At 49.9% G+C, this 18,741-nt stretch overlaps 3 protein-coding genes across 6 annotated transcripts in view; 2 read left to right on the top strand and 1 right to left on the bottom strand.

Moving 5' to 3' along the window:
* The first annotated feature begins 2,055 nt into the window (after nucleotides 1-2,055).
* NRBP1 (nuclear receptor binding protein 1) lies at nucleotides 2,056-13,343 on the top strand. Of its 2 annotated transcripts, XM_059893360.1 has the most exons (18): nucleotides 2,057-2,173; nucleotides 5,263-5,492; nucleotides 5,678-5,800; nucleotides 5,990-6,091; nucleotides 6,478-6,567; nucleotides 6,721-6,761; nucleotides 7,131-7,225; nucleotides 8,735-8,818; nucleotides 9,004-9,062; nucleotides 9,222-9,320; nucleotides 11,117-11,249; nucleotides 11,449-11,554; nucleotides 11,702-11,752; nucleotides 11,851-11,986; nucleotides 12,191-12,244; nucleotides 12,332-12,395; nucleotides 12,658-12,713; nucleotides 12,794-13,343. In XM_059893360.1, the coding sequence occupies exons 2-18, from the start codon at nucleotides 5,283-5,285 to the stop codon at nucleotides 12,896-12,898; spliced, it is 1,608 nt and encodes a 535-aa protein (XP_059749343.1). In that variant the 5' UTR covers nucleotides 2,057-2,173; nucleotides 5,263-5,282; the 3' UTR covers nucleotides 12,899-13,343. The 2 variants fall into 2 exon arrangements, with proteins under 2 accessions (XP_059749344.1, XP_059749343.1); XM_059893361.1 differs by lacking the exon at nucleotides 12,332-12,395 and having other exon boundaries at nucleotides 2,056-2,173; nucleotides 12,794-12,909.
* Nucleotides 13,344-13,387: 44 nt separating this feature from the next.
* Nucleotides 13,388-15,122, top strand: KRTCAP3 (keratinocyte associated protein 3). Of its 3 annotated transcripts, XM_059893364.1 has the most exons (7): nucleotides 13,394-13,576; nucleotides 13,741-13,925; nucleotides 14,001-14,060; nucleotides 14,228-14,434; nucleotides 14,558-14,692; nucleotides 14,794-14,907; nucleotides 15,029-15,122. In XM_059893364.1, exons 1-6 carry the CDS (start codon nucleotides 13,546-13,548, stop codon nucleotides 14,899-14,901), a joined length of 726 nt encoding a protein of 241 aa, XP_059749347.1. In that variant the 5' UTR covers nucleotides 13,394-13,545; the 3' UTR covers nucleotides 14,902-14,907; nucleotides 15,029-15,122. The 3 variants fall into 3 exon arrangements, with proteins under 3 accessions (XP_059749346.1, XP_059749345.1, XP_059749347.1); XM_059893363.1 differs by having other exon boundaries at nucleotides 13,388-13,576; nucleotides 13,741-14,060; nucleotides 15,026-15,122; XM_059893362.1 differs by having other exon boundaries at nucleotides 13,390-13,576; nucleotides 13,741-14,060.
* Nucleotides 15,123-15,199: 77 nt separating this feature from the next.
* The window catches only part of IFT172 (intraflagellar transport 172), a 41,469-nt gene continuing 37,927 nt past the window's right edge, over nucleotides 15,200-18,741 (bottom strand). The window contains exons 40-48 of the mRNA XM_059893359.1: nucleotides 18,505-18,621; nucleotides 17,705-17,815; nucleotides 17,395-17,514; nucleotides 16,776-16,871; nucleotides 16,494-16,553; nucleotides 16,310-16,408; nucleotides 15,843-15,996; nucleotides 15,546-15,637; nucleotides 15,200-15,336 (exon numbers count right to left, since the gene is read on the bottom strand). Of these exons, the coding sequence (XP_059749342.1) occupies nucleotides 15,247-15,336; nucleotides 15,546-15,637; nucleotides 15,843-15,996; nucleotides 16,310-16,408; nucleotides 16,494-16,553; nucleotides 16,776-16,871; nucleotides 17,395-17,514; nucleotides 17,705-17,815; nucleotides 18,505-18,621 (939 nt within the window). The 3' untranslated portion in view covers nucleotides 15,200-15,246. The remainder of the gene's footprint in view (nucleotides 15,337-15,545; nucleotides 15,638-15,842; nucleotides 15,997-16,309; nucleotides 16,409-16,493; nucleotides 16,554-16,775; nucleotides 16,872-17,394; nucleotides 17,515-17,704; nucleotides 17,816-18,504; nucleotides 18,622-18,741) is intronic.

Below are 18,741 nucleotides of genomic sequence, written 5' to 3'. Positions count from 1 at the left end.
TTGAAAAAGATTATGTGGTATACGCTTGCCTTTATTTTAAATTATATACACATATATTAATATATACATAGAAAAAATAAATATGGAGAAATATATATCAAAGTCTTAATTATTTTGGTGAACTAAGGTAAGAGATTTTCACTTTCTATAGCAATTGTTAATTCACAATATTCATAGGATTGTTGTGAGGATTAAATGAATTAATATGTCATAAGGCAATTAAAACAGTGGAATATAGCACATACAAGCTACTATACAAAGTTACATTATACTATGTTATTTTTGAAATGGTTTGATTTGTTACAATAAGTATGTATTATTTTTAAAGCAGAAAAAAAAAATGATGTGGTGAAAGCGTAGGCAGTATTTGAGCATTTTATTATTTTATTTTTTGGCTGCACCGCTGCAGCATGTGGGATCTTAGTTCCCCCAGCAGGATTCGAATACACGCCCCCTGCATTGGAAGGGCAGAGTCTTAACCACTAGACTGCCAGGGAAGCCCCCTTGAGCATTTTCAACATGAATGTAAAGGGACTTCCCTGGAGATCCAGTGGTTAAGACTCCACGCTTCCAGGGAAGGGGGCATGGGGTGGGGCGGAACGCGGTGCAGCCAAAAAAACAAAGAAAAAACTAACAAAAAAACCCAACCAACCAAACAAAAAAAACCCCCAAAAAACATGAATGAAAGGTTAAAAACAAAACGAGAACTTGAAGATGCCAATGGGTCCTCTGTGCAGATTTGAAAGGAGCTAGTTGAAAGGTAAAGGTTGATAATACTAAGAACCAGACAGAAGAGAATGGGAAACTGTAATAGTCGTATCAACTGATACTTAATGAATGTTTACCATTCGCCAGGTGTTCAGTTGCTTTGGAGTCTACCTGGTGAAGAGATTAATCTGGACAGGAGGAGGAGCATCCTTTCCTTGAGATTAGAACAAAGATTCTTAACCTCAACTCCTTGAAATTATATGCTAAATTTGGTGGGCAAATGCCTTTAAAAAATATCCAAAACAAGGTCCAGATTTCTAAAAGAGTGTTTGAGCCCTCTCTTTCAAAGGTGAAAGAATCAAGGAACGATAAAAGTTTGATTTAAAAAATTTTAAGGTGAAGAGATGGAAAATGAGGGAACTTTTACCAGACAGCCTTCTATCAGTTAAATAGGATTAGAGATTCCCTTTAAGGACAGTGAGATTTGGTGATTATGACATTTCCAAGTACTGATGATTGATTCATCCTCCTCCCTCCACAATACGCGTCTAGGAGCAGAGTTAACTTATTTTGGGCTCCGGGTTTGGTTTTCGAAGATCAATGGGCTCACCCACAATCTATCATTTTTTCTTTTCACCTCCTCGCAGTTAACCTAAATTCTTTCCAAACATCTTTTCACGGAAGTCTTCTTTGATAAATCTTAACTGTTTCGGATTCTAGATATAGTTCTTACCAATTCTCGGTGAATAGCTTAATGCCTCTGATTCAGTATTTTTCCATTTGGCAACTATTACTGAATGAAAATTGCAATTTCTGACGAGGATCAAAAGATATCTGTGAAAACCTCTTGCAAAGTTTTGGCTAACATCAGTACTATCCAATTACGAAGCGTTAACTATTCATTTTCAGTGTTAATGTGTCCAGTAATTTTTTAAAAGTTTTCTGAAGAATTGGTGTTCTGCGCAGTCTCACCCCCAAATACTGAAAGTGGGTGGGCGCTCCTCTCAGATTGAGGCTACGTCTTTCACTCCTTTTGTCTTTGAGTCGGACTAGAACTGTCATGGCGCCTTCAAGAAGAGGGGGAAGGCCTTCCCTTCGCCCAGCAGAATCATCGGGGGCACCACGACCGGACAGAGGGGTGGACGGAGAGACAGGCCCCAGTTGAGACCGAAAACACCGAACCCTCCAAGAGGTCTCAGCCGGACAGGCTCTAGGGGAGGAAACCGGGTTGAAGACTACCCCTGCGAGCGACCGTCTACCCGGGGCACCGCCCACCCTGGCCGCCCTGTCCAATGGAAACCCAACGGCACTGCGGCACCGCCCATCTGTTGGTCCGGACGCCGCGAGGGCGGGGCCCGCAGTTCGGTTGCGCCGCGGAGCGCAGCTGTGAGCGAGTCTTTCTGATCCGGGGCCCCGGAACCCGAGCTGGAGCTGAAGCGCAGGCTGCGGGGAGCGGAGTCGGGTGGTGAGCGCCGAGGGGACTGAGAGGGAGGGAAGGTTTCGGCTAAAGGACGAGAGGATCGGCCTCCGCGGCCAGGACGGTGGGACCCCGGCAGGCGGGTGTCTGGAGGCGGCCCTGCTCACTCGGCAGCCAAGGCCCGGCCCGCCGGAGCCGAGAGTACACCTCGGCCCCACAGTCCCTGCCCGGCCCTCCCCGACCGTCCCCGAGCGGCGGCGGCAGCGCCCGGAATTCTGCGGGCGCGGGGCGCGAGGCCCCGGCGTTCGTGTCGAACTCGGGCTGACGAGAGGCGGGGCCGGCGGCGGGGGCGGGGGCGGCGGTCGCGGGCCCGGCGGCCTGCGGAAGCGCAGCGTCGGGGCCGCGCCTGCTCGCGGGGTCGGCGCGCCGACTGCGCGGGGGCGTGGCCTGCGCCCCTGACGGCGCCGCGGGGTTGGCCTTTGGTGAGGTGGCTGCAGCTCGCTGCAGGGCCGGCCCCCGGGCCCGACGGTCCCTCGCCAACAGCGGGCTAGGCGACCTGTTGCAGTGTGAAATTCCTCCCCAAGCTTGCTTGTTCTGCAGGTCTCAGGCCTTCTTTGGTCCGCTCAGGGTGAGGGCGGGCGAGAGGCCTGTGAGCTGTTGCCGAGGAGTTGAAATGCTGAGAAGCTGCAGTCCAAAAAATGAAAAACTTTGCAGGAAAAAACTTTGCAACGATTTACCTACACTGCTCGGAACTGAACGCTAGGCATCTCGGGGTGGCGAGGAGATTCCCTTGAGGGGCGTCAGTGGCCTTTTCCATATGGGATCTCATTTAAACCTCTGAACGACCGACCCTGAGGCAAAAACTCCAGTGTTGCCATCAGCAGGGGGAGTGCTGGGGGATCTTGGGCATTGCCTTCATTTTGCCTAGGGGGGAGAGATTGGGGAGGGAGAAGACAAGCACATTCGAAGAGCATCTATGACTGGTGAAGGTTTGGCATCTCTTGCGGTGCCCTGCTGTGGATTAATTGTGCCCTGGGTCCAGAAGTTTCTTTAGAGCCCATTGGCTACAGGCTTCCTGTATTAGAATTCCACTGGTATTTCTTATAATGTAGCTGGAAACTTTACTTAGCTGTTCAGATTCAGGATGCATTCTATAAATAAAGTAACCCATATGAACTTTCTTACCATTTTTTTAAGCTACTTTTCAGGTAGATTACTAAGACTGGTTGATTGAAATCTATGGTAGGCAAGGACTGAGAAAAAAACATAGGCGAAATGACATCTTGCCAAATTTTCTCTGTAGTGCTTTGTTTGCCCTCTGATATTTACTGGAATGTCATCTAATAATATCTCCTGGCTTGGGTTAAACACAGTGTAGGTTGGGGGCAGAGATGGGCAGAAGGGGGCATCTGAGAGTTCTAAAAAGAAATGAGGGCTTTTCAGAAGGTTGGTGTTGATCAGAAGCTTTTGTATTTTGAACTGACTTACAGGAGCAAATGTACTTTACGGGATATCATTTTCATCCTGGCGAGCACTCCCTTGAGCCCAGCACACATCAGGTTCCAACTCCTTCACGGCCTTCGTTCTTTTTTTTTTTTTTTTTAAATACTTAGATATACTTCTTTTTTTTTTTTTTTAAATAATTCTTTATTTTATTTATTTATTTTTGGCTGTGTTGGGTCTTCGTTTCTGTGCGAGGGCTTTCTCCAGTTGTGGCAAGCGGGGGCCACTCTTCATCGCGGTGCGCGGGCCTCTCACTGTCGCGGCCTCTCGTGTTGCGGAGCACAGGCTCCAGACGCGCAGGCTCAGTAGTTGTGGCTCACGGGCCTAGTTGCTCCGCGGCATGTGGGATCTTCCAAAACCAGGGCTCGAACCCGTGTCCCTTGCATTGGCAGGCAGATTCTCAACCACTGCACCACCAGGGAAGCACGGCCTTCGTTCTTAGAGATATGGGATAACATTCAGGGATTGTCCTGTGATTTTGAAGTTAGTGACATTTAGCTTTTGAGGATTCTTTTTCTTTAAGTAGCCATGTCAATGTATAATACTATACACTAGTTAGTATAAAATGTTATACTGTATAGTGCTTTATCCTATAATGGCTGTGTCTTGAGTTATTTGTACTTGAAAGGAATACCTGTGTCAGAGGATGGAGGCTTTGAGCCATGTGAATGAAATGAAAACTGGAAGCTTAAAGTCTTAGCTCTGCCTTAAATTTGCGGCTTTATGAGTGTGGGCATCTTATTTATTTTGTTCACTGTTGTATCTCAAGCACCTAGCTCAGTGCTTGGCCTGCAGTAAGTGCTTAATAAACATTTGTTGAATGAGTGAATGAAAAAAAAATGTTGCTAACCAATACCCACCCATTTGCCACACTCACATCACAGGGAGGGTGAGGTCATCAGGGATGAAGTCACTAGCCACTGCCAGTCACCTGGCCCAAGGGTAGCCTCATCATGGACTGGCAGGCTTGTTCTGTGCATAGGAGAGATGGACAGTGAATGCCAAGGTTAGTTCAAGTGGAATAAATCAGCTGAGGGTTTCAGCTGAATAAATTGGTTGAGAGTGCTACAGCTCTAGATCTAGAGCTGGCTCAGTGGAACATTTGGGGGTCTCGAGTCATCTGTTCCAAATAGGGCCCGTGTACCTTGGTTCTTGAGCACAGTGCAAGAGGTAGGTGAGGATTCACAGAGAAGGCTATCGGGTAAGTGTTTGCTGAGAAGGAATGAGGCCCCTGATTTTGCTGTTCATTTGGACCTTACTAAACACGGGTTGTACTACCGTAAATCTTGTGCTTGCCACTCCTGGGTGAGTCATTTTTTTTTAAGTGATAAAATATGTTTATTAACAGAATTAAGCATAGCAGCATATTCTTTAAGCTTAAAATATACTTCAGTTGCTCACTGACCTGGGTGAGTCATCTTCAACCAAGAAAGCTCCCCTTCTCTAGACTAGGAGAGTAGTTAATGTTTAGGGTTCATACAGGACTAATTCTGATTTTGGATTTAAAGGAAACAAGGGAGGTATATGTTTTGTTTCCTTGTTAACCCCAGATTAGGTTATTAGGATGGAATCTTTATAGAATCTATCCTAACCCTCTCTGCCTTCTCCCATCACCCTTGCTCCAACCAATGCAGGCCTGAGTGTTTGTTCCAGCATGTCGGAGGGGGAGTCCCAGACAGTACTCAGCAGTGGCTCAGACCCAAAGGTAGAATCCTCATCCTCAGCTCCTGGCCTGACGTCAGTGTCACCTCCTGTGACCTCCACGACCTCAGCAGCTTCCCCTGAGGAAGAAGAAGAAAGTGAAGATGAGTCTGAGATCTTGGAAGAGTCACCCTGTGGGCGCTGGCAGAAGAGGCGAGAAGAGGTGAGGTAGTGGTCATGTTACTCTTGAGAGTGAATTCTAAGAGGTAAAAAGTGGAGGGGCAGAGTCTCAATGGGGCAGACCAAGCTTTAACAGGTCAGAGCCTGGGAGGAGATGATCGTATGGAGTATTAAAATAGAGAGTTCGTGTGGTAACTTTAATTCCCTTTCATTTGAATTTCTTCTCAGGTGAATCAGCGGAATGTACCAGGTATTGACAGTGCATACCTGGCCATGGATACAGAGGAGGGTGTAGAGGTTGTGTGGAATGAGGTACAGTTCTCTGAGCGAAAGAACTACAAGCTGCAGGAGGTAAGTAATGGTGAAAGAACGCAGCCTGTGGGATGTTAGAATGCTGGTGTTAAAGAGGAATTGGGGTTGGGAAGCTACTATGAGAAGAGTACGTTGGGGTTAGATCATTTCTAGGGGGGATAGGGAATGGCTTTTTAGGATGATAATGCTTTCTGAACCCTATTATCCCAATGTCTCCCCTGCTTCCAGGAAAAGGTCCGTGCTGTGTTTGATAATCTGATTCAGTTGGAACATCTCAACATTGTCAAGTTTCACAAGTATTGGGCTGACATTAAAGAGAACAAGGCCAGGGTAAGAACTTTTTCCTGAGCTTACTGCAAAGAGACTAGTTACACTTATTGTTCATTTTATATTCAGAAAAAGATAGTTTTGAAACAGAGCTGGAATCAGCTGCTGTTGAGATGAGAGTAGGGCTATGACCACCACCTGTGCCTTTTGTCTGGTTATAGTCGGGATAGAAATGAGTGAATTTTTGTTTCTTCCTTCCCGTAGATCATATTGCTCAGTAGTTTTCATTGCCCTATTAAATCTAAGGAAGTGATGCTAAGAACAAAAGAGAGAAACTTTATCAAGAAAAACACCAGGCTTCCAAATTTTATGTATATGTTGTATATGTGTTACCTAGATAAGGGATCATTTCTACTATAAGGCTTTATTTGTGTGCTTTGCCTCTCCAGGTCATTTTTATCACAGAATACATGTCATCTGGGAGTCTTAAGCAATTTCTGAAGAAGACCAAAAAGAACCACAAGACTATGAATGAAAAGGTATGGAGGGAGAGCAGACAAAGCTGTAGGCTGGTTTGGAGGTTTAAAAAAGATTATGTTAATTATGAAGCTGATCAGGATGGGATGGAGGGAACTGGTTGGAGGGTTAAGAGAGGGGATTACTGCTGACCCTTGGATCAAACTCTGTTCCAGGCTTGGAAGCGTTGGTGCACACAAATCCTCTCTGCCCTAAGGTAAGTAGGATCTGGTTAGTGTCTTTCCCATATTTATTCCTGATTTAGTTCCTCCAGACAGATTTCAGGGCACTACTCTGCCGTTCTTTTCTGCCTCTCCCCACTTTCTTTGAGTCATATACTTCAAGATTAGGCCCCTATCGGTCTTTTAAAGGGTTCATCCTAATGCCTTGACCATGATGCTGTCTCCTACCTCTTTCTCCTAGCGCTTATCCAGCTATTTAACTCATCAGGCATAATGGAGATTCAGAGTGTGGGTATTATCTTTGTGGTGAGCAGCAGGAGACCAGGCCCTTGCTCCTCTTAGCCCTTAGGATCCCCCTGCCCTAATTTCCCAGTGGCCCCTCTAACAGCCCAGTGCCCCCACAGCTACCTGCACTCCTGTGACCCCCCCATCATCCATGGGAACCTGACCTGTGACACCATCTTCATCCAGCACAACGGACTCATCAAGATTGGCTCTGGTGAGGGGAGGGAGAGGTTCTGGGCAGGGGAGCCTCGGGAATTTGGGAACCATGGGGGTAAGATGAAAGGAATGGGGGAAGACAGAGCAAAGTTCTGAGGTGTGGGCTGGTGATAAGAGAAAGGACCTTACTAGGGGTAATTTATAGAGAGGCCAGTCAATCAGTGGAGAAGGCGTAGGGTCTAATCTTGTACCTTTTTGGAGGGAAACTGGGGTTAATACAGAGATCTTGATAGGAGGTTGGGAAAGGGCAAGGGTTAGGTGTAAGGTATGTTTTGAGCCCCTGGGGCCAGACGCTACCAAACCAAAGGACGTTCCAGGCTGTGCCTGCTGTGAGTGCTTTCATTTGCTGTGTATATGTGTGCAGTGTTTACCATTTCTGTGTGCCGTGTCTGTGTGTTGTTTGTGTGTCCATTTGTCTGGGGCTTGGCTGCTCCATCGCTCACAACTTTTCTCTGTTTTCCTCCCTCCCGCTTACGGGCTGCTCTGTTCCCAACAGTCTTTCATAGGATTTTTGCTAATGGTGAGAGCTCCCTCTGCCCTACTTGGGGCGCTGTTTGTGCTTCCTCTGCTCCCCTTTGCGGCTGCCCAGTGCATGCAGTCGTGGGAGCAAACACCGTTCCCCTGCCTAATTATGCCTGCTTGGCTTCTGCGCTACCAGCCCTGCGCCTGCTTGCCTTGCCATAACCTGCTTGTTTCCTATGGATTCTGCCTGGCTGGCCACTTACGTCCTGGATTCTTACTCGCCCTCATCATCAGGCTGGTTCCCTAAGTCATACTGTGCTCCCAGACTCTCTGTGACTTGTAGTCATTGTTTATGATCCGAATGAGTCCAAATTGGGCCTGGCCCTGGTTCCTCGTTCAGCTCTGTGGCAGGCAATGTTGAGGAATAAGAGAGTAGAGCAGGGGTCTAAAAATTTTGGTGGATTACAAGTGAAACTGATTTAAGGGTATTGGTTCAGTTTTGAGCTGTTTTTGAGTTTCAGTCAGTAAAGGTGGGTAAGAAGGAGGCTGTCTACTTGGTTGTATGTTAATCCTTCTTATCCATCTTCATCCAAGTTTCTGAGGTCTCTTAATTGTTCCAGATTAGGAAGGGCTGCCTGTGTTTTTACACTGTTTGCAGGGTGGATGAAAGAACTAGACCAAACGTTTTCATGTGATCTGGGGTTAGATGTACCTGGGCTTTGGGGAAGGTAAGCAGGTCACAAGTGAGTTTCTCCTTAGACTGTGTTGTTCCTTGCCAGCCCAAAGCCCCCGTGTACCTGTTAGTTTAGTGTGGAGCCTTTGCTGCTACTGAGTTGGGGACCTTAGATGAGAAGCGGTAGACCTGAGAAAGGGGAGATAGGTGGTGTTCATGTTTAGTCTGGAGTTCATGATGGGAAAGGGATAGGTTTGCGCCTGTTGAGGGTTAGAGACTTCAGGAGAGAATTTGTCTTTTGGGGGCCTTTCTCTGGAGTGAGGTGTGCTTTGTTGATGGTGGTCAGATTGTGGGTATCTCCCCTACTCCCAGTGGCTCCTGACACTATCAACAATCATGTGAAGACTTGTCGGGAAGAGCAGAAGAATCTCCACTTCTTTGCACCAGAATATGGAGGTGAGGCATCCCAGTTTCTCTGCCCTGTGCCCATCCCCCAGGTTTTCCACTTTACAACCTGAGGGTCGGAGGTAACATAACTGGAACTTTTGTCCTTCTCTACTGGCATGCAAAAAGTTTTAAGACACCTCTGCCATGTCCTGCCCGGATCCTCTGATTCACCAAAGCTTCTCTGTTTTCCCTAGAAGTCACTAATGTGACAACGGCAGTAGACATCTACTCTTTTGGCATGTGTGCACTGGAGGTGAGGAGACCAGAAGGGTGGGTAGTGGAAAGGGGTCAAATTAGAAGATAGAAGAGAAATGGAGGGTTGACAAGTAAGGTACTGGTCTTGAGGGAGTGACTGTGGGAGCACTGAGGTTCTTAGGTCTCTATTTTTCCTTTTTATTACCCCTCACTGCAGATGGCAGTGCTAGAGATTCAGGGCAATGGAGAGTCCTCATATGTGCCACAGGAAGCCATCAGCAGTGCCATTCAGCTTCTAGAAGACCCATTACAGAGGGTAAGAATCTTCAGGATCACTCCTCCTTAACAGACTTTGAAATGTCTTCAGATTTTTCTTCCTTTTACCTGCTGGGAATATGCTCTCTTCTAAGAGTAAGAAAACATAAAGCAGAAAGGGCACTCAAAGTAGTGAACATTTCCCTAGGTGTTTTTGGTACACACAGACACACACACACATACACACACACACACATTCTCTCTCTCTTTCTTTCTCTCTCTCTCTCTCACAGGTTAGGGGTTTAAGATGGGTAACATTGGGACTAAAATTTGTGTGTTAACTTAGGTTTGTCTACGTGAAAACAAACTAATTTGTTGGTTACCTCAGGTAATTGGTATACACTTTCAGACAACCATCTTGGTATGTATTTTTCTTTCATATAGGCATGACCATTATTGGCACACACCCTTTTATTTATTTATTTATTTATTTATTTATTTATTTATTTGGCTGTGCCAGGTCTTAGTTTCGCCACATGGGAATCTTCGTTGCTGCATGCGGGATCTTTAGTTCTGGCACACGAACTCTTAGTTGTGGCCTGTGGGATCTAGTTCCCTGACCAGGGATCAAACCCGGGCTCCCTGCATTGGGAGCGCGGAGCCTTAGCCACTGGACCACCAGGGAAGTCCCAACCATCTTGATATTTTTGAACAAATCAATCAGTTTGAATTACTCAAACCAGTCATTTGGGGTTTTATATTTATATAGTTTTAGTTAGGGAAAGTGCCCTGAAATAAATGAGCTAAGATTTAAAGGATATGGGGGGGACTTCCCTGGTGGCACAGTGGTTAAGATTCCATGCTCCCAATGCAGGGGGCCCGGGTTCGATCCCTGGTCAGGGAACTAGATCCCACATGCATGCTGCAACTAAGAGTTCGCGTGCCGCAACTAAGACCCGGCACAACCAAATAAAATTAAAACACAAATCAAAAAATGGAAGAAAAAATTAAAAAATAAAAAGGTTATAGGGGTTATGAATCAGGAAGTAGACTATAGTAAGTAGGGTCTGGACAGGAAGGTCCAAACAAGGTTAGTTTGTAACTCATTAGATGCTTATAAAAGGGAGGAGGATAATATGTATAAAGTGGATAACTAATAAGAACCTGCTGTATAAAAAAATAAATAAAATTCAAAAATTCAAAAAAAAGTGGGGGGAGGAGAGAAAAGAAGGAAGATTAGTGGGAAGTCTTGAGGCTAGTGTGGAATAAGTTTCTAGTTCAGTGTCAGGGTGGGCTGTTCAAGTAAGAGATTACGTATATGGCCTTCTTGGCCTTCCAGATTGAAAGGAGGAGAGCAGGTTAACTGTCATGGGACCTGTGGGGTTAGAGGGAGCATGGGGAAATCCAGTGAATTTAATAAATGATGTAGCGGACAAAAGAAATTGTAGTGGTAGGCTTGGGAAATAAAAAGATGGTAACTATTATTGACCACAGTGGGTGAGTTTGGAAAGAGAGAGGTAAATTTGGTGAGGGTTGGAGAAGGTAGGCAGTGAGTGGGCTAATAAAGCAGAGAGATAGAAAATAAGGAAAAAGAAATCATAAATTTGAACAGTAAAGAAAAAAAGCTTGCGGTTGGGGAGCAGAAAAATAAAACCAGAAGGACAGTGAATGATACCTTTCATATAATACCTTACAGTTTTCAAAGTCCTTTCAAATACATTAGCAATTTGTTCCCTCAGCCAGTGCTGAGCACCTGGTATGCACACAGCCTTGTGCTAGATATAATGTGAGAGAGAGAGACGAACACAGTGGAGTGCTTGCCAGATGCCTGCTCCACTCCCTTGTCCCCTTTTCTAGGAGTTCATTCAAAAGTGCCTGCAGTCTGAACCCGCTCGCAGACCAACAGCCAGAGAACTTCTGTTCCACCCAGCACTGTTTGAAGTGCCCTCGCTCAAACTCCTTGCTGCCCACTGCATTGTGGGACACCAGCGTGAGTCCTCTTAACCCTCCTGGGAGTTTTTTTTCCAGTCTGGAGCCTTGTAACTCTCACTGGAATGATTCCTTTCCTCTTCTACTTCCAAAGGGATTCTTTCCGTTCCTCCTCCACCCTCCCCCAGGACCCCTTGTGCCTTCTGTGATATTAAGCTGAACTATCCTTCCATAACTTCCCATTCCATCATGCCCTCCAGACATGATCCCAGAGAATGCTCTGGAGGAGATCACCAAAAACATGGATACCAGTGCTGTACTGGCTGAAATCCCTGCAGGACCAGGAAGAGAACCAGTTCAGACTTTGTGAGTAACTAACTGAGAGGTTCTGAAAGGGACAGATTGGTCACTCCCACCCTGAGGTTTCTGTCAACTGTCCATTCTCTGGGAGTGGTGGAATCTGCTATTTTGCTTGTTTCCTTCCTTCCATCTTCCTTCTCTTTTCTTCTCCAGGTACTCTCAGTCACCAGCTCTGGAACTGGATAAATTCCTTGAAGATGTCAGGTGAGAGAAGAATGAGAAAAAAAGCTTCCTTGAGGAGGCAGGGGTGGGTGTCCTAAGGCATCCACGGAGCCCATCCGACCTGTCTGATCTCCACTTAGGAACGGGATCTACCCCCTGACGGCCTTTGGGCTGCCTCGGCCCCAGCAGCCACAGCAGGAGGAGGTGACATCACCTGTGGTGCCGCCGTCTGTCAAGACTCCAACACCTGAACCAGCTGAGGTGGAGACCCGCAAGGTGGGGCTGTGTGGGTGTGGCTGTCTCTGTGGTCGTGGTGGAAGGGAGAGAGGACATCTCAGATAAGGCTTTGTCCCTTAGAGAGAAGAATGTGTTTCTGCTCCCTGGCGTTCATGTCCCGTGGGCTGGAAAGGCTTCCAGCTCTTGGGGGTTTTTTGCTCACTGGTCCCTACTCTAGTGACCCCCTCTGTCCCCTCTCCCTAGGTGGTTCTGATGCAGTGCAACATCGAGTCGGTGGAGGAGGGCGTCAAACACCATGTAAGGCTCAGGGCCAGGGCTGCATAGGGCTGGGTGGCCAGAGGGTGGGCAAGGGGAGCCTCATTTTCTGACTGTCCTACTCTCCAGCTGACGCTTCTGCTGAAGCTGGAGGACAAACTGAACCGGCACCTGAGCTGTGACCTGATGCCAAGTGAGTCTCTCCTTTCCCTCAGAGGATGGAGAGTCTATGAGCCTTATCTGTGAGGGACACATTCAGGGGTGGGGAAGGTGACAGGGCAGTAACACATCGACTCACGTAGAATGAATATCTTCGCCCCTAAAATTGGAGGGTGGATCTGACAGTTTTGCTTGTGTCATTCTTTCCCAGCCAGGGTCGCCTGACTGGGGCTGTTCCAAGGGCTCTGTGCCCCTCACTGCTGCACTGTACTCACCCTCTCCCGTTTCTCTGTCAGATGAGAACATCCCCGAGTTGGCGGCCGAGCTGGTGCAGCTGGGCTTCATTAGCGAGGTGAGCTTTCTGCCTCCAGCCGCCCGCCCCCGCTGCCTCCGCTCTCCTCCACCGGGTCTCACTGAGCTCCTCCCCTCTAGGCGGACCAGAGCCGACTGACTTCTCTGCTGGAGGAGACCCTGAACAAGTTCAATTTTGCCAGGAACAGCACCCTCAACTCAGCCGCTGTCACCGTCTCCTCTTAGAGCTCACTCGGGCCCAACCCCTAATCTGAGCTGTGGCTGTCGCAACATGTGCTACAGCCTTCCTGCCCCTTCCCCCCAGACAGTATTACCCTGTGAAGCCCCGCTCTCCTTTATTATTCAGGAGGGCTTTGGGGCTCCCTGGTTCTGAGCATCACCCTACCCACCCCTCCCCTTCTCTTCCATCCCTCTGCACTTTGTTTACTTGTTTTGCACAGACGTGGGCCTGGGCCTTCTCAGCAGCCGCCTTCTAGTTGGGGGCTAGTAGCTGATCTGCTGGCTCCCGCCCAGCCTGTGTGGAAAGGAAGCCCACGGGCGCTGGGAGCTGAATTCTACAATCCCGCTGGGGCGGACGGGGCGGGAGAGAAGGGTGGTGCTGCAGGGGTGGCCCCGGGGGGCCATTCGATTCGCCTCAGTTGCTGCTGTAATAAAAGTCTACTTTTTGCTACGCGCGTCATGTGGGTGTGTGGGTGTGGGTGGGTGTGTGTCTGTGTGTGTGTGTGTGGGCGTGTGTGGGCGCGCGCGCCTGCCTCCCCCGCCAGGGGGCGCGGAGGTTGGGCTGCAGGTGCGCAGGGAGAGCGGAACTGGCCGGGGAGCGAGGGCGGGGCCAGGGCAGGTAGAGCTGCCCCGCGGCGAGCGCTGAGGAACAGATGAGGTGCCGCTGCCGCCTCTGCGTTTTCGGTAATTTCTGGCCCCTCCGGTCGCGTTCTCCCCTGAGCGCCCACCCTGGACCCGCCCTACGCCCCGTGGCCGACTCGGGGCGGCAGCTAGGGGCCTCCGCCGCCTCCGCCGCCTCCGCCGCCTCCTCTCCCGCTCAGGCCTGCCCCTCCCCCCGTGCTTTGCAGACGCGGCCCGGGGGCCCCGGCGGCTCATGCACGTGGGCCTGGCGCTGATCCTGGTGGGCCACGTGAACCTGCTGCTGGGGGCCGTGCTGCACGGCACCGTCCTGCGGCACGTGGCCAATCCCCGCGGCGCCGTCACCTCGGAGTACACCACCGCCAATGTCATCTCCGTGGGCTCCGGGCTGCTGGTGAGCGGGGCCGGGCCGTGGGGCGGGCGGTTGGCGCCGGAGAGCGGCGCGGGCCTCAGGTTTTGTTTCTTCCAGAGCGTTTCCGTGGGACTTGTGGCCCTTTTGGCATCCAGGAACCTTCTTCGCCCACGACTGGTGAGGGGATTTCTGGAGCTTTAATGAGGAGGCCCGGCGTCAGGGAAATGGGGGCTGACTCAGCTTCATCTCTAGTGGGAGGAGGAGCCTCAGATGGAGTCGCCGAGGTGTCAGTGGGAGAGGCAGCCACCCCCAGGCTGCTCACCCTGACCTTCTGCCCCTGTCAGCACTGGGCCCTGCTGGCACTAGCTCTGGTGAACCTTCTCTTGTCTGCTGCCTGCTCCCTGGGCCTCCTCCTTGCTGTGTCATTCACTGTGGCCAACGGCGGCCGCCGTCTTATTGCTGACTGCCATCCAGGACTGCTGGATCCTTTGTTACCACTGGACCAGGGGTCTGGACACACCGACTGCCCCTTTGACCCCACAAGAATCTATGTGAGTCCATTCTCTTCCCAGCCTTTTGGCGGTCCACAAAGCCTTGGTCCTGCCCTTTAATCGCCCCTACTTGCCACTCCTGCCCTGCTTCCTCTGGCCTCCCGCCCTTCCTTCACCTTTTAGGATACAGCCTTGGCTCTCTGGATCCCTTCTTTGCTCATGTCTGCAGCTGAGGCTGCTCTATCTGGTTACTGCTGTGTGGCTGCGCTCACCCTACGTGGGGTTGGGCCCTGTAGGAAGGAAGGGCTACAGGAGCAGGTAAGGAAGATGCACAGGAAGGGTTCATTCAACACAAATTGTGTTGAAAAGATGCTGAATTATATACAGGGCTGGAGTACTAACCCCACCCTCTTCTGTAGCTGGAGGAACTGACAGAGCTTGAACTTCCTAAATGTAAGAGGCAGGAAAATGAGCAGCTACTGGATCAAACTCGAGAAATCCGGATATCACAGAAAAGTTGGGTTTAGGGACAGGTAATGGGCCAGGAGGATTGTGGCCTGGGGAAGGGCGGTGGCAGGGACCACTCTTAGAACTGGGTTGGGCCTTTGCTATGCTGCTTGCCCTCTGACGCAGGCTCTTCCTTCTGTCAAGCAGGTGCTGATCTGGAGGCTCAGTCCACAAGGATCTTCCACTGACACCTAGGATATGTTTATATAATAACAGTTGTAATAAAAGAACTTCTACTTGATTATGATTCCTTTTGGGGGAAAGGGGCGCTGGGCTAGTGTTGGGGGTGAACTTGATCAAAGAATACAGTGGTCTCAGTTACTTACAAGACTTTAATGAGGGATGGAACCTACTAACCCTACCAGTTACTGAAAGGAGAAGCTGGTGCTGGGCAGTCCCCCGCACCACTGACTGATGAACTTCAGCACGTCTTGGCACACAGGGCTGTGGGAGGTCTGTGAGGAAACAGAGGGCACGAGAGGAACTCAGCAGCGCTGGGAAAAACATCCCTGATACAAAAAAAACTTGCTCCATCTCAGTGTGGGGAGCAGGGTTCAGGCCTGCACCTGCCCTCTTGACAGCACCTCCCCCACCCGGCACAGTTGCTGGTGGGTTCTTCAGCGCTGTTCTCCCTACCCCCATCTCTCAAGCCTTCCTCTCTAACCTTGATGGCCATAAGGAACTTATTCCAGTTGTCCTTGTTAGCTGCCTTCCCTGGCCGCTTAAATTCAATTTTGTTCCTCAGAATGGGGTATCCTGGAGGGGTGGGGGGAGAAAAAAAGATGAACTGGAGATTGCGATGGATTGAGGGGGAAGAATGAAGAGCAATTTAGGGGTAGAAAGTAGGATGTTCTTGTCTTCTGCATCCTTTACTGAATCACAGTAAAACAGTTTCTTGATCCTGCTGTTTTTCCCTCCTTTCCACCCACCACAGAATATGGGGTGCTGTAGGGTTCTGTACCTGTAATGAGGCAGGGCAGTGCCCGAACTCCAGTGCTGGCCGCCACCAGGGAAGCCTCGTAGGCACCACGCTCATCCCGAGGCAGAACCTGCTCCAACCGCTGGTCCATTGAGATTGTGAGCACCCAGTCTCGAACTTCTTCTCTCTGAGCCTCCTGGGAAGGACAGAGCAGCTTCACGCAGGGCAGGGCAAGTAGAAGGTGATGGGTAGAGGGTTTGCTGAGCCGTCATCCTGTGTACCACCTTTCACCCACAAATGATCCTCCTCGGATTGGTGGTCACAGTCACAGCCTTAGCTTTTTCCTCTGCTTCTACTTTCACTGAATGAACAGTGAGGGCTGAGGCCCTTCCACAGACGTTGCTGACTGATGCCATTACAAAGTGTTGGGAGGACCATCCTAAAGTGTCCTCCCTTTCCGGTGCACTCACACTCGTGAGGCCTCCTGCTCTCCAATCCTGTGCCCTTACCGGGACGTGCTGCTTGGCTGGGAGTGGCACCTCAAAGGGAATGTCTGTATCCTGAAAGTCAGAGTGGTCAAGGGCATCCAGAGTCCCTTCTTCGATTGCCTGCGGCAGAGTGGGCAGCCATGAAATAGGCACAGCTTGTGACAGGCAAAACCTCCCAACCTCTGGGCACAACTGCCCTACTCACATCTGTCAGATCCAAAAAGCGGTTGAGGAAGATGAAGGCCATGTTCTCCCAGCCAACTGCCTGCACCAGAGAAAAGGTGCAAGTGGGAGTGAGCAGCTGGGCGTGGCTGTGTTTCTCCAGGATGCAGGGGGGAGAACCCAGGAAGATACAGGAAAATGATCTCCTCCATAACGTCAGCCCCACACTCAGCTCTGCTCCACCTGAGCAGCTGGGATTTCCTACTTTCCAACTTTTGATTTCCTTCTCTCCTGGGCCCCGCCCTTGCTTGGCCCCATTGCTCACCTTGGCAGCAATGCCTGCTTCATAGAAGGCCTTGTCTGCAGGTAGTAGCTGGGTGTGACGTAAGAGTGAAACAGAAAGCCTGGCAGCCACAGTTTCCTATGGATTAAAGTCAAAGCATTATGATCCTGGCACTATGTGACTGAGCTGCCAGACCAATGATCTTATAACTAAGGCAGCCATAGAACCAGAAGACCAACAATCAATATTAAATTGCTCTGGGTCATGCAGTTCTGGGTCTTAGTTTTTTTTTCATCTGCACACGAGAACTGGACCTAGGTTATTTCTAAATTTCCTCCCACCTCTAGAATTCTATTGTCCAACTCCAGGAAATAAATATACAATATACTACCATGAATAAGCCAAAGGTATGTATATATTATAAGAGGTCAATGCAGAAATCATGGAATTTGAATGTTTGAGCGTAATGAGGCTGGAGCTTTGTGGGCACAGAGCCCTAAGAAGGTCAGAGGAATACAAAGAAAACCATCTCAGCAAGGGTAAAGAGAAACTAGGAGAGCAGTGAGCCAAGCTTGAGACTGTCCAGATCTTGAATTCATTCAACTTCATACATTTGATGATACGTCTGTAAGACTGAGGGCTCCTCCCCCGTCTGTCTCACCAGCTGTTTGATGCTCTGGGCCGCAGAGCGAGTGGCATAGTAATGGGCAATCAGCAGCATGGTCTCGAACTCCTCATGGGCTGGAGAGTTTGCCTCACTGGACTTCACCAAGTTTTCACACTAGAGCAGGGAGAGTGCACAGCCTGGGTCAGGGGTCAGAGGAGTGCCAGGGCCAGAGTGGTCAACTGACGGCCACCTGGACAGAGGAAGGTAGAGTCCGAGGGTGAAGGTTTATGTGCGTGAAAGAAAAGACGCGGACATGGACAGGCGGAATAGCCTTTGTGCTCTGCTGTCCACCCGACTTCCTCACCAGGTTGAAGAGGACGTCCCGAAGGTCAGCCCAGTTGTGATAGGCCTCGGCACTGTTGGTCCCAGGGGAGCTCACCATGTCAGTGAAGATCCTTCTGTAGATGTTGAAGTTCTGGAGGGGGAGGGGGAGGGGGAGGGGGAAGGAGAGCTGAGTGAGAAGAGCACAACTAGAAGAGAAGGCCAGGGGAAGTGGGGCCAAAGAGGAAAACGGGCTGTAAACGTGCGTGCGCGCGGGGGAGCTATGGGACGCTGCTGGAGAAAGCGTTATTTTAAGAGAAGAGGAAGAAGAAGGGCAAGAAAAAGCGATTTCTTCCTATCTGGCGCCCTGTGGGTGTGGGCAAATGTGTGGCTGTGAAAGTGCAGTCACACTGTTACCGGGTGACAGTGTCTGCAGTGAAAGTGCAGTCACACTGTTACCGGGGTGACAGTGTCCGCAGTGAAAGTGCAGCCACACTGTTACCGGGGTGACGGTGTCCGCAGAGCTGCGATGCTCAGGTAGGAGAGCGGGGCTCGCTCTCCGGAGGAAGTCAGTAAGGCCCTAGAGGTGTGTGCGGTTCATCTCTGCAAGACTGTTCCCTGCGTGCTAGCTAAGAGCATGGGGAGGTTGTTTGGTGTTCCTTCAAAGGGTAAATCCTCTAGAGAGGCTGTACGTTTCTGAAGAGGCTGGGTGGGGTCTCTGGGGACGATGCTCTCTAATGAAAGAATCCTTTGAGAAGACAGACCCTGAGAGCGTGAGTGGTCCTTGAGGAGAAGGTAAGAATTTCCTTGCGGAAACGTTCACCCCAAGGAGCAGGCTGATACCTGTGGGTTAGCAGGGGCTCCGTGCTGCACATACAGGGCCAGCGCCTGGGCATAGCCGCCCTCTCGGATCAGGTGAGTCGCATACAAAGCCACGTACTTGTGCAGAATCTTGTAGTTCTGTTCCAGGGGTGCAGGAAAAGCAAGGGGAGGTTGGGGTCAGTAAGACCAGGCAGTGAGGGTGGGGTGGTGACTTGAGGCCGTGGATTTGTTTAGGCGGCCAAGGGCATATGCAAGCCA

The sequence above is a fragment of the Balaenoptera ricei genome, chromosome 13 (assembly GCF_028023285.1).
Source record: "Balaenoptera ricei isolate mBalRic1 chromosome 13, mBalRic1.hap2, whole genome shotgun sequence".
In the NCBI taxonomy this organism is placed as follows: Eukaryota; Metazoa; Chordata; class Mammalia; order Artiodactyla; family Balaenopteridae; genus Balaenoptera; species Balaenoptera ricei.
The sequence above is the reverse complement of the archived record's forward strand: the minus strand, read 5'-3'. Positions and strand labels throughout refer to the sequence as shown.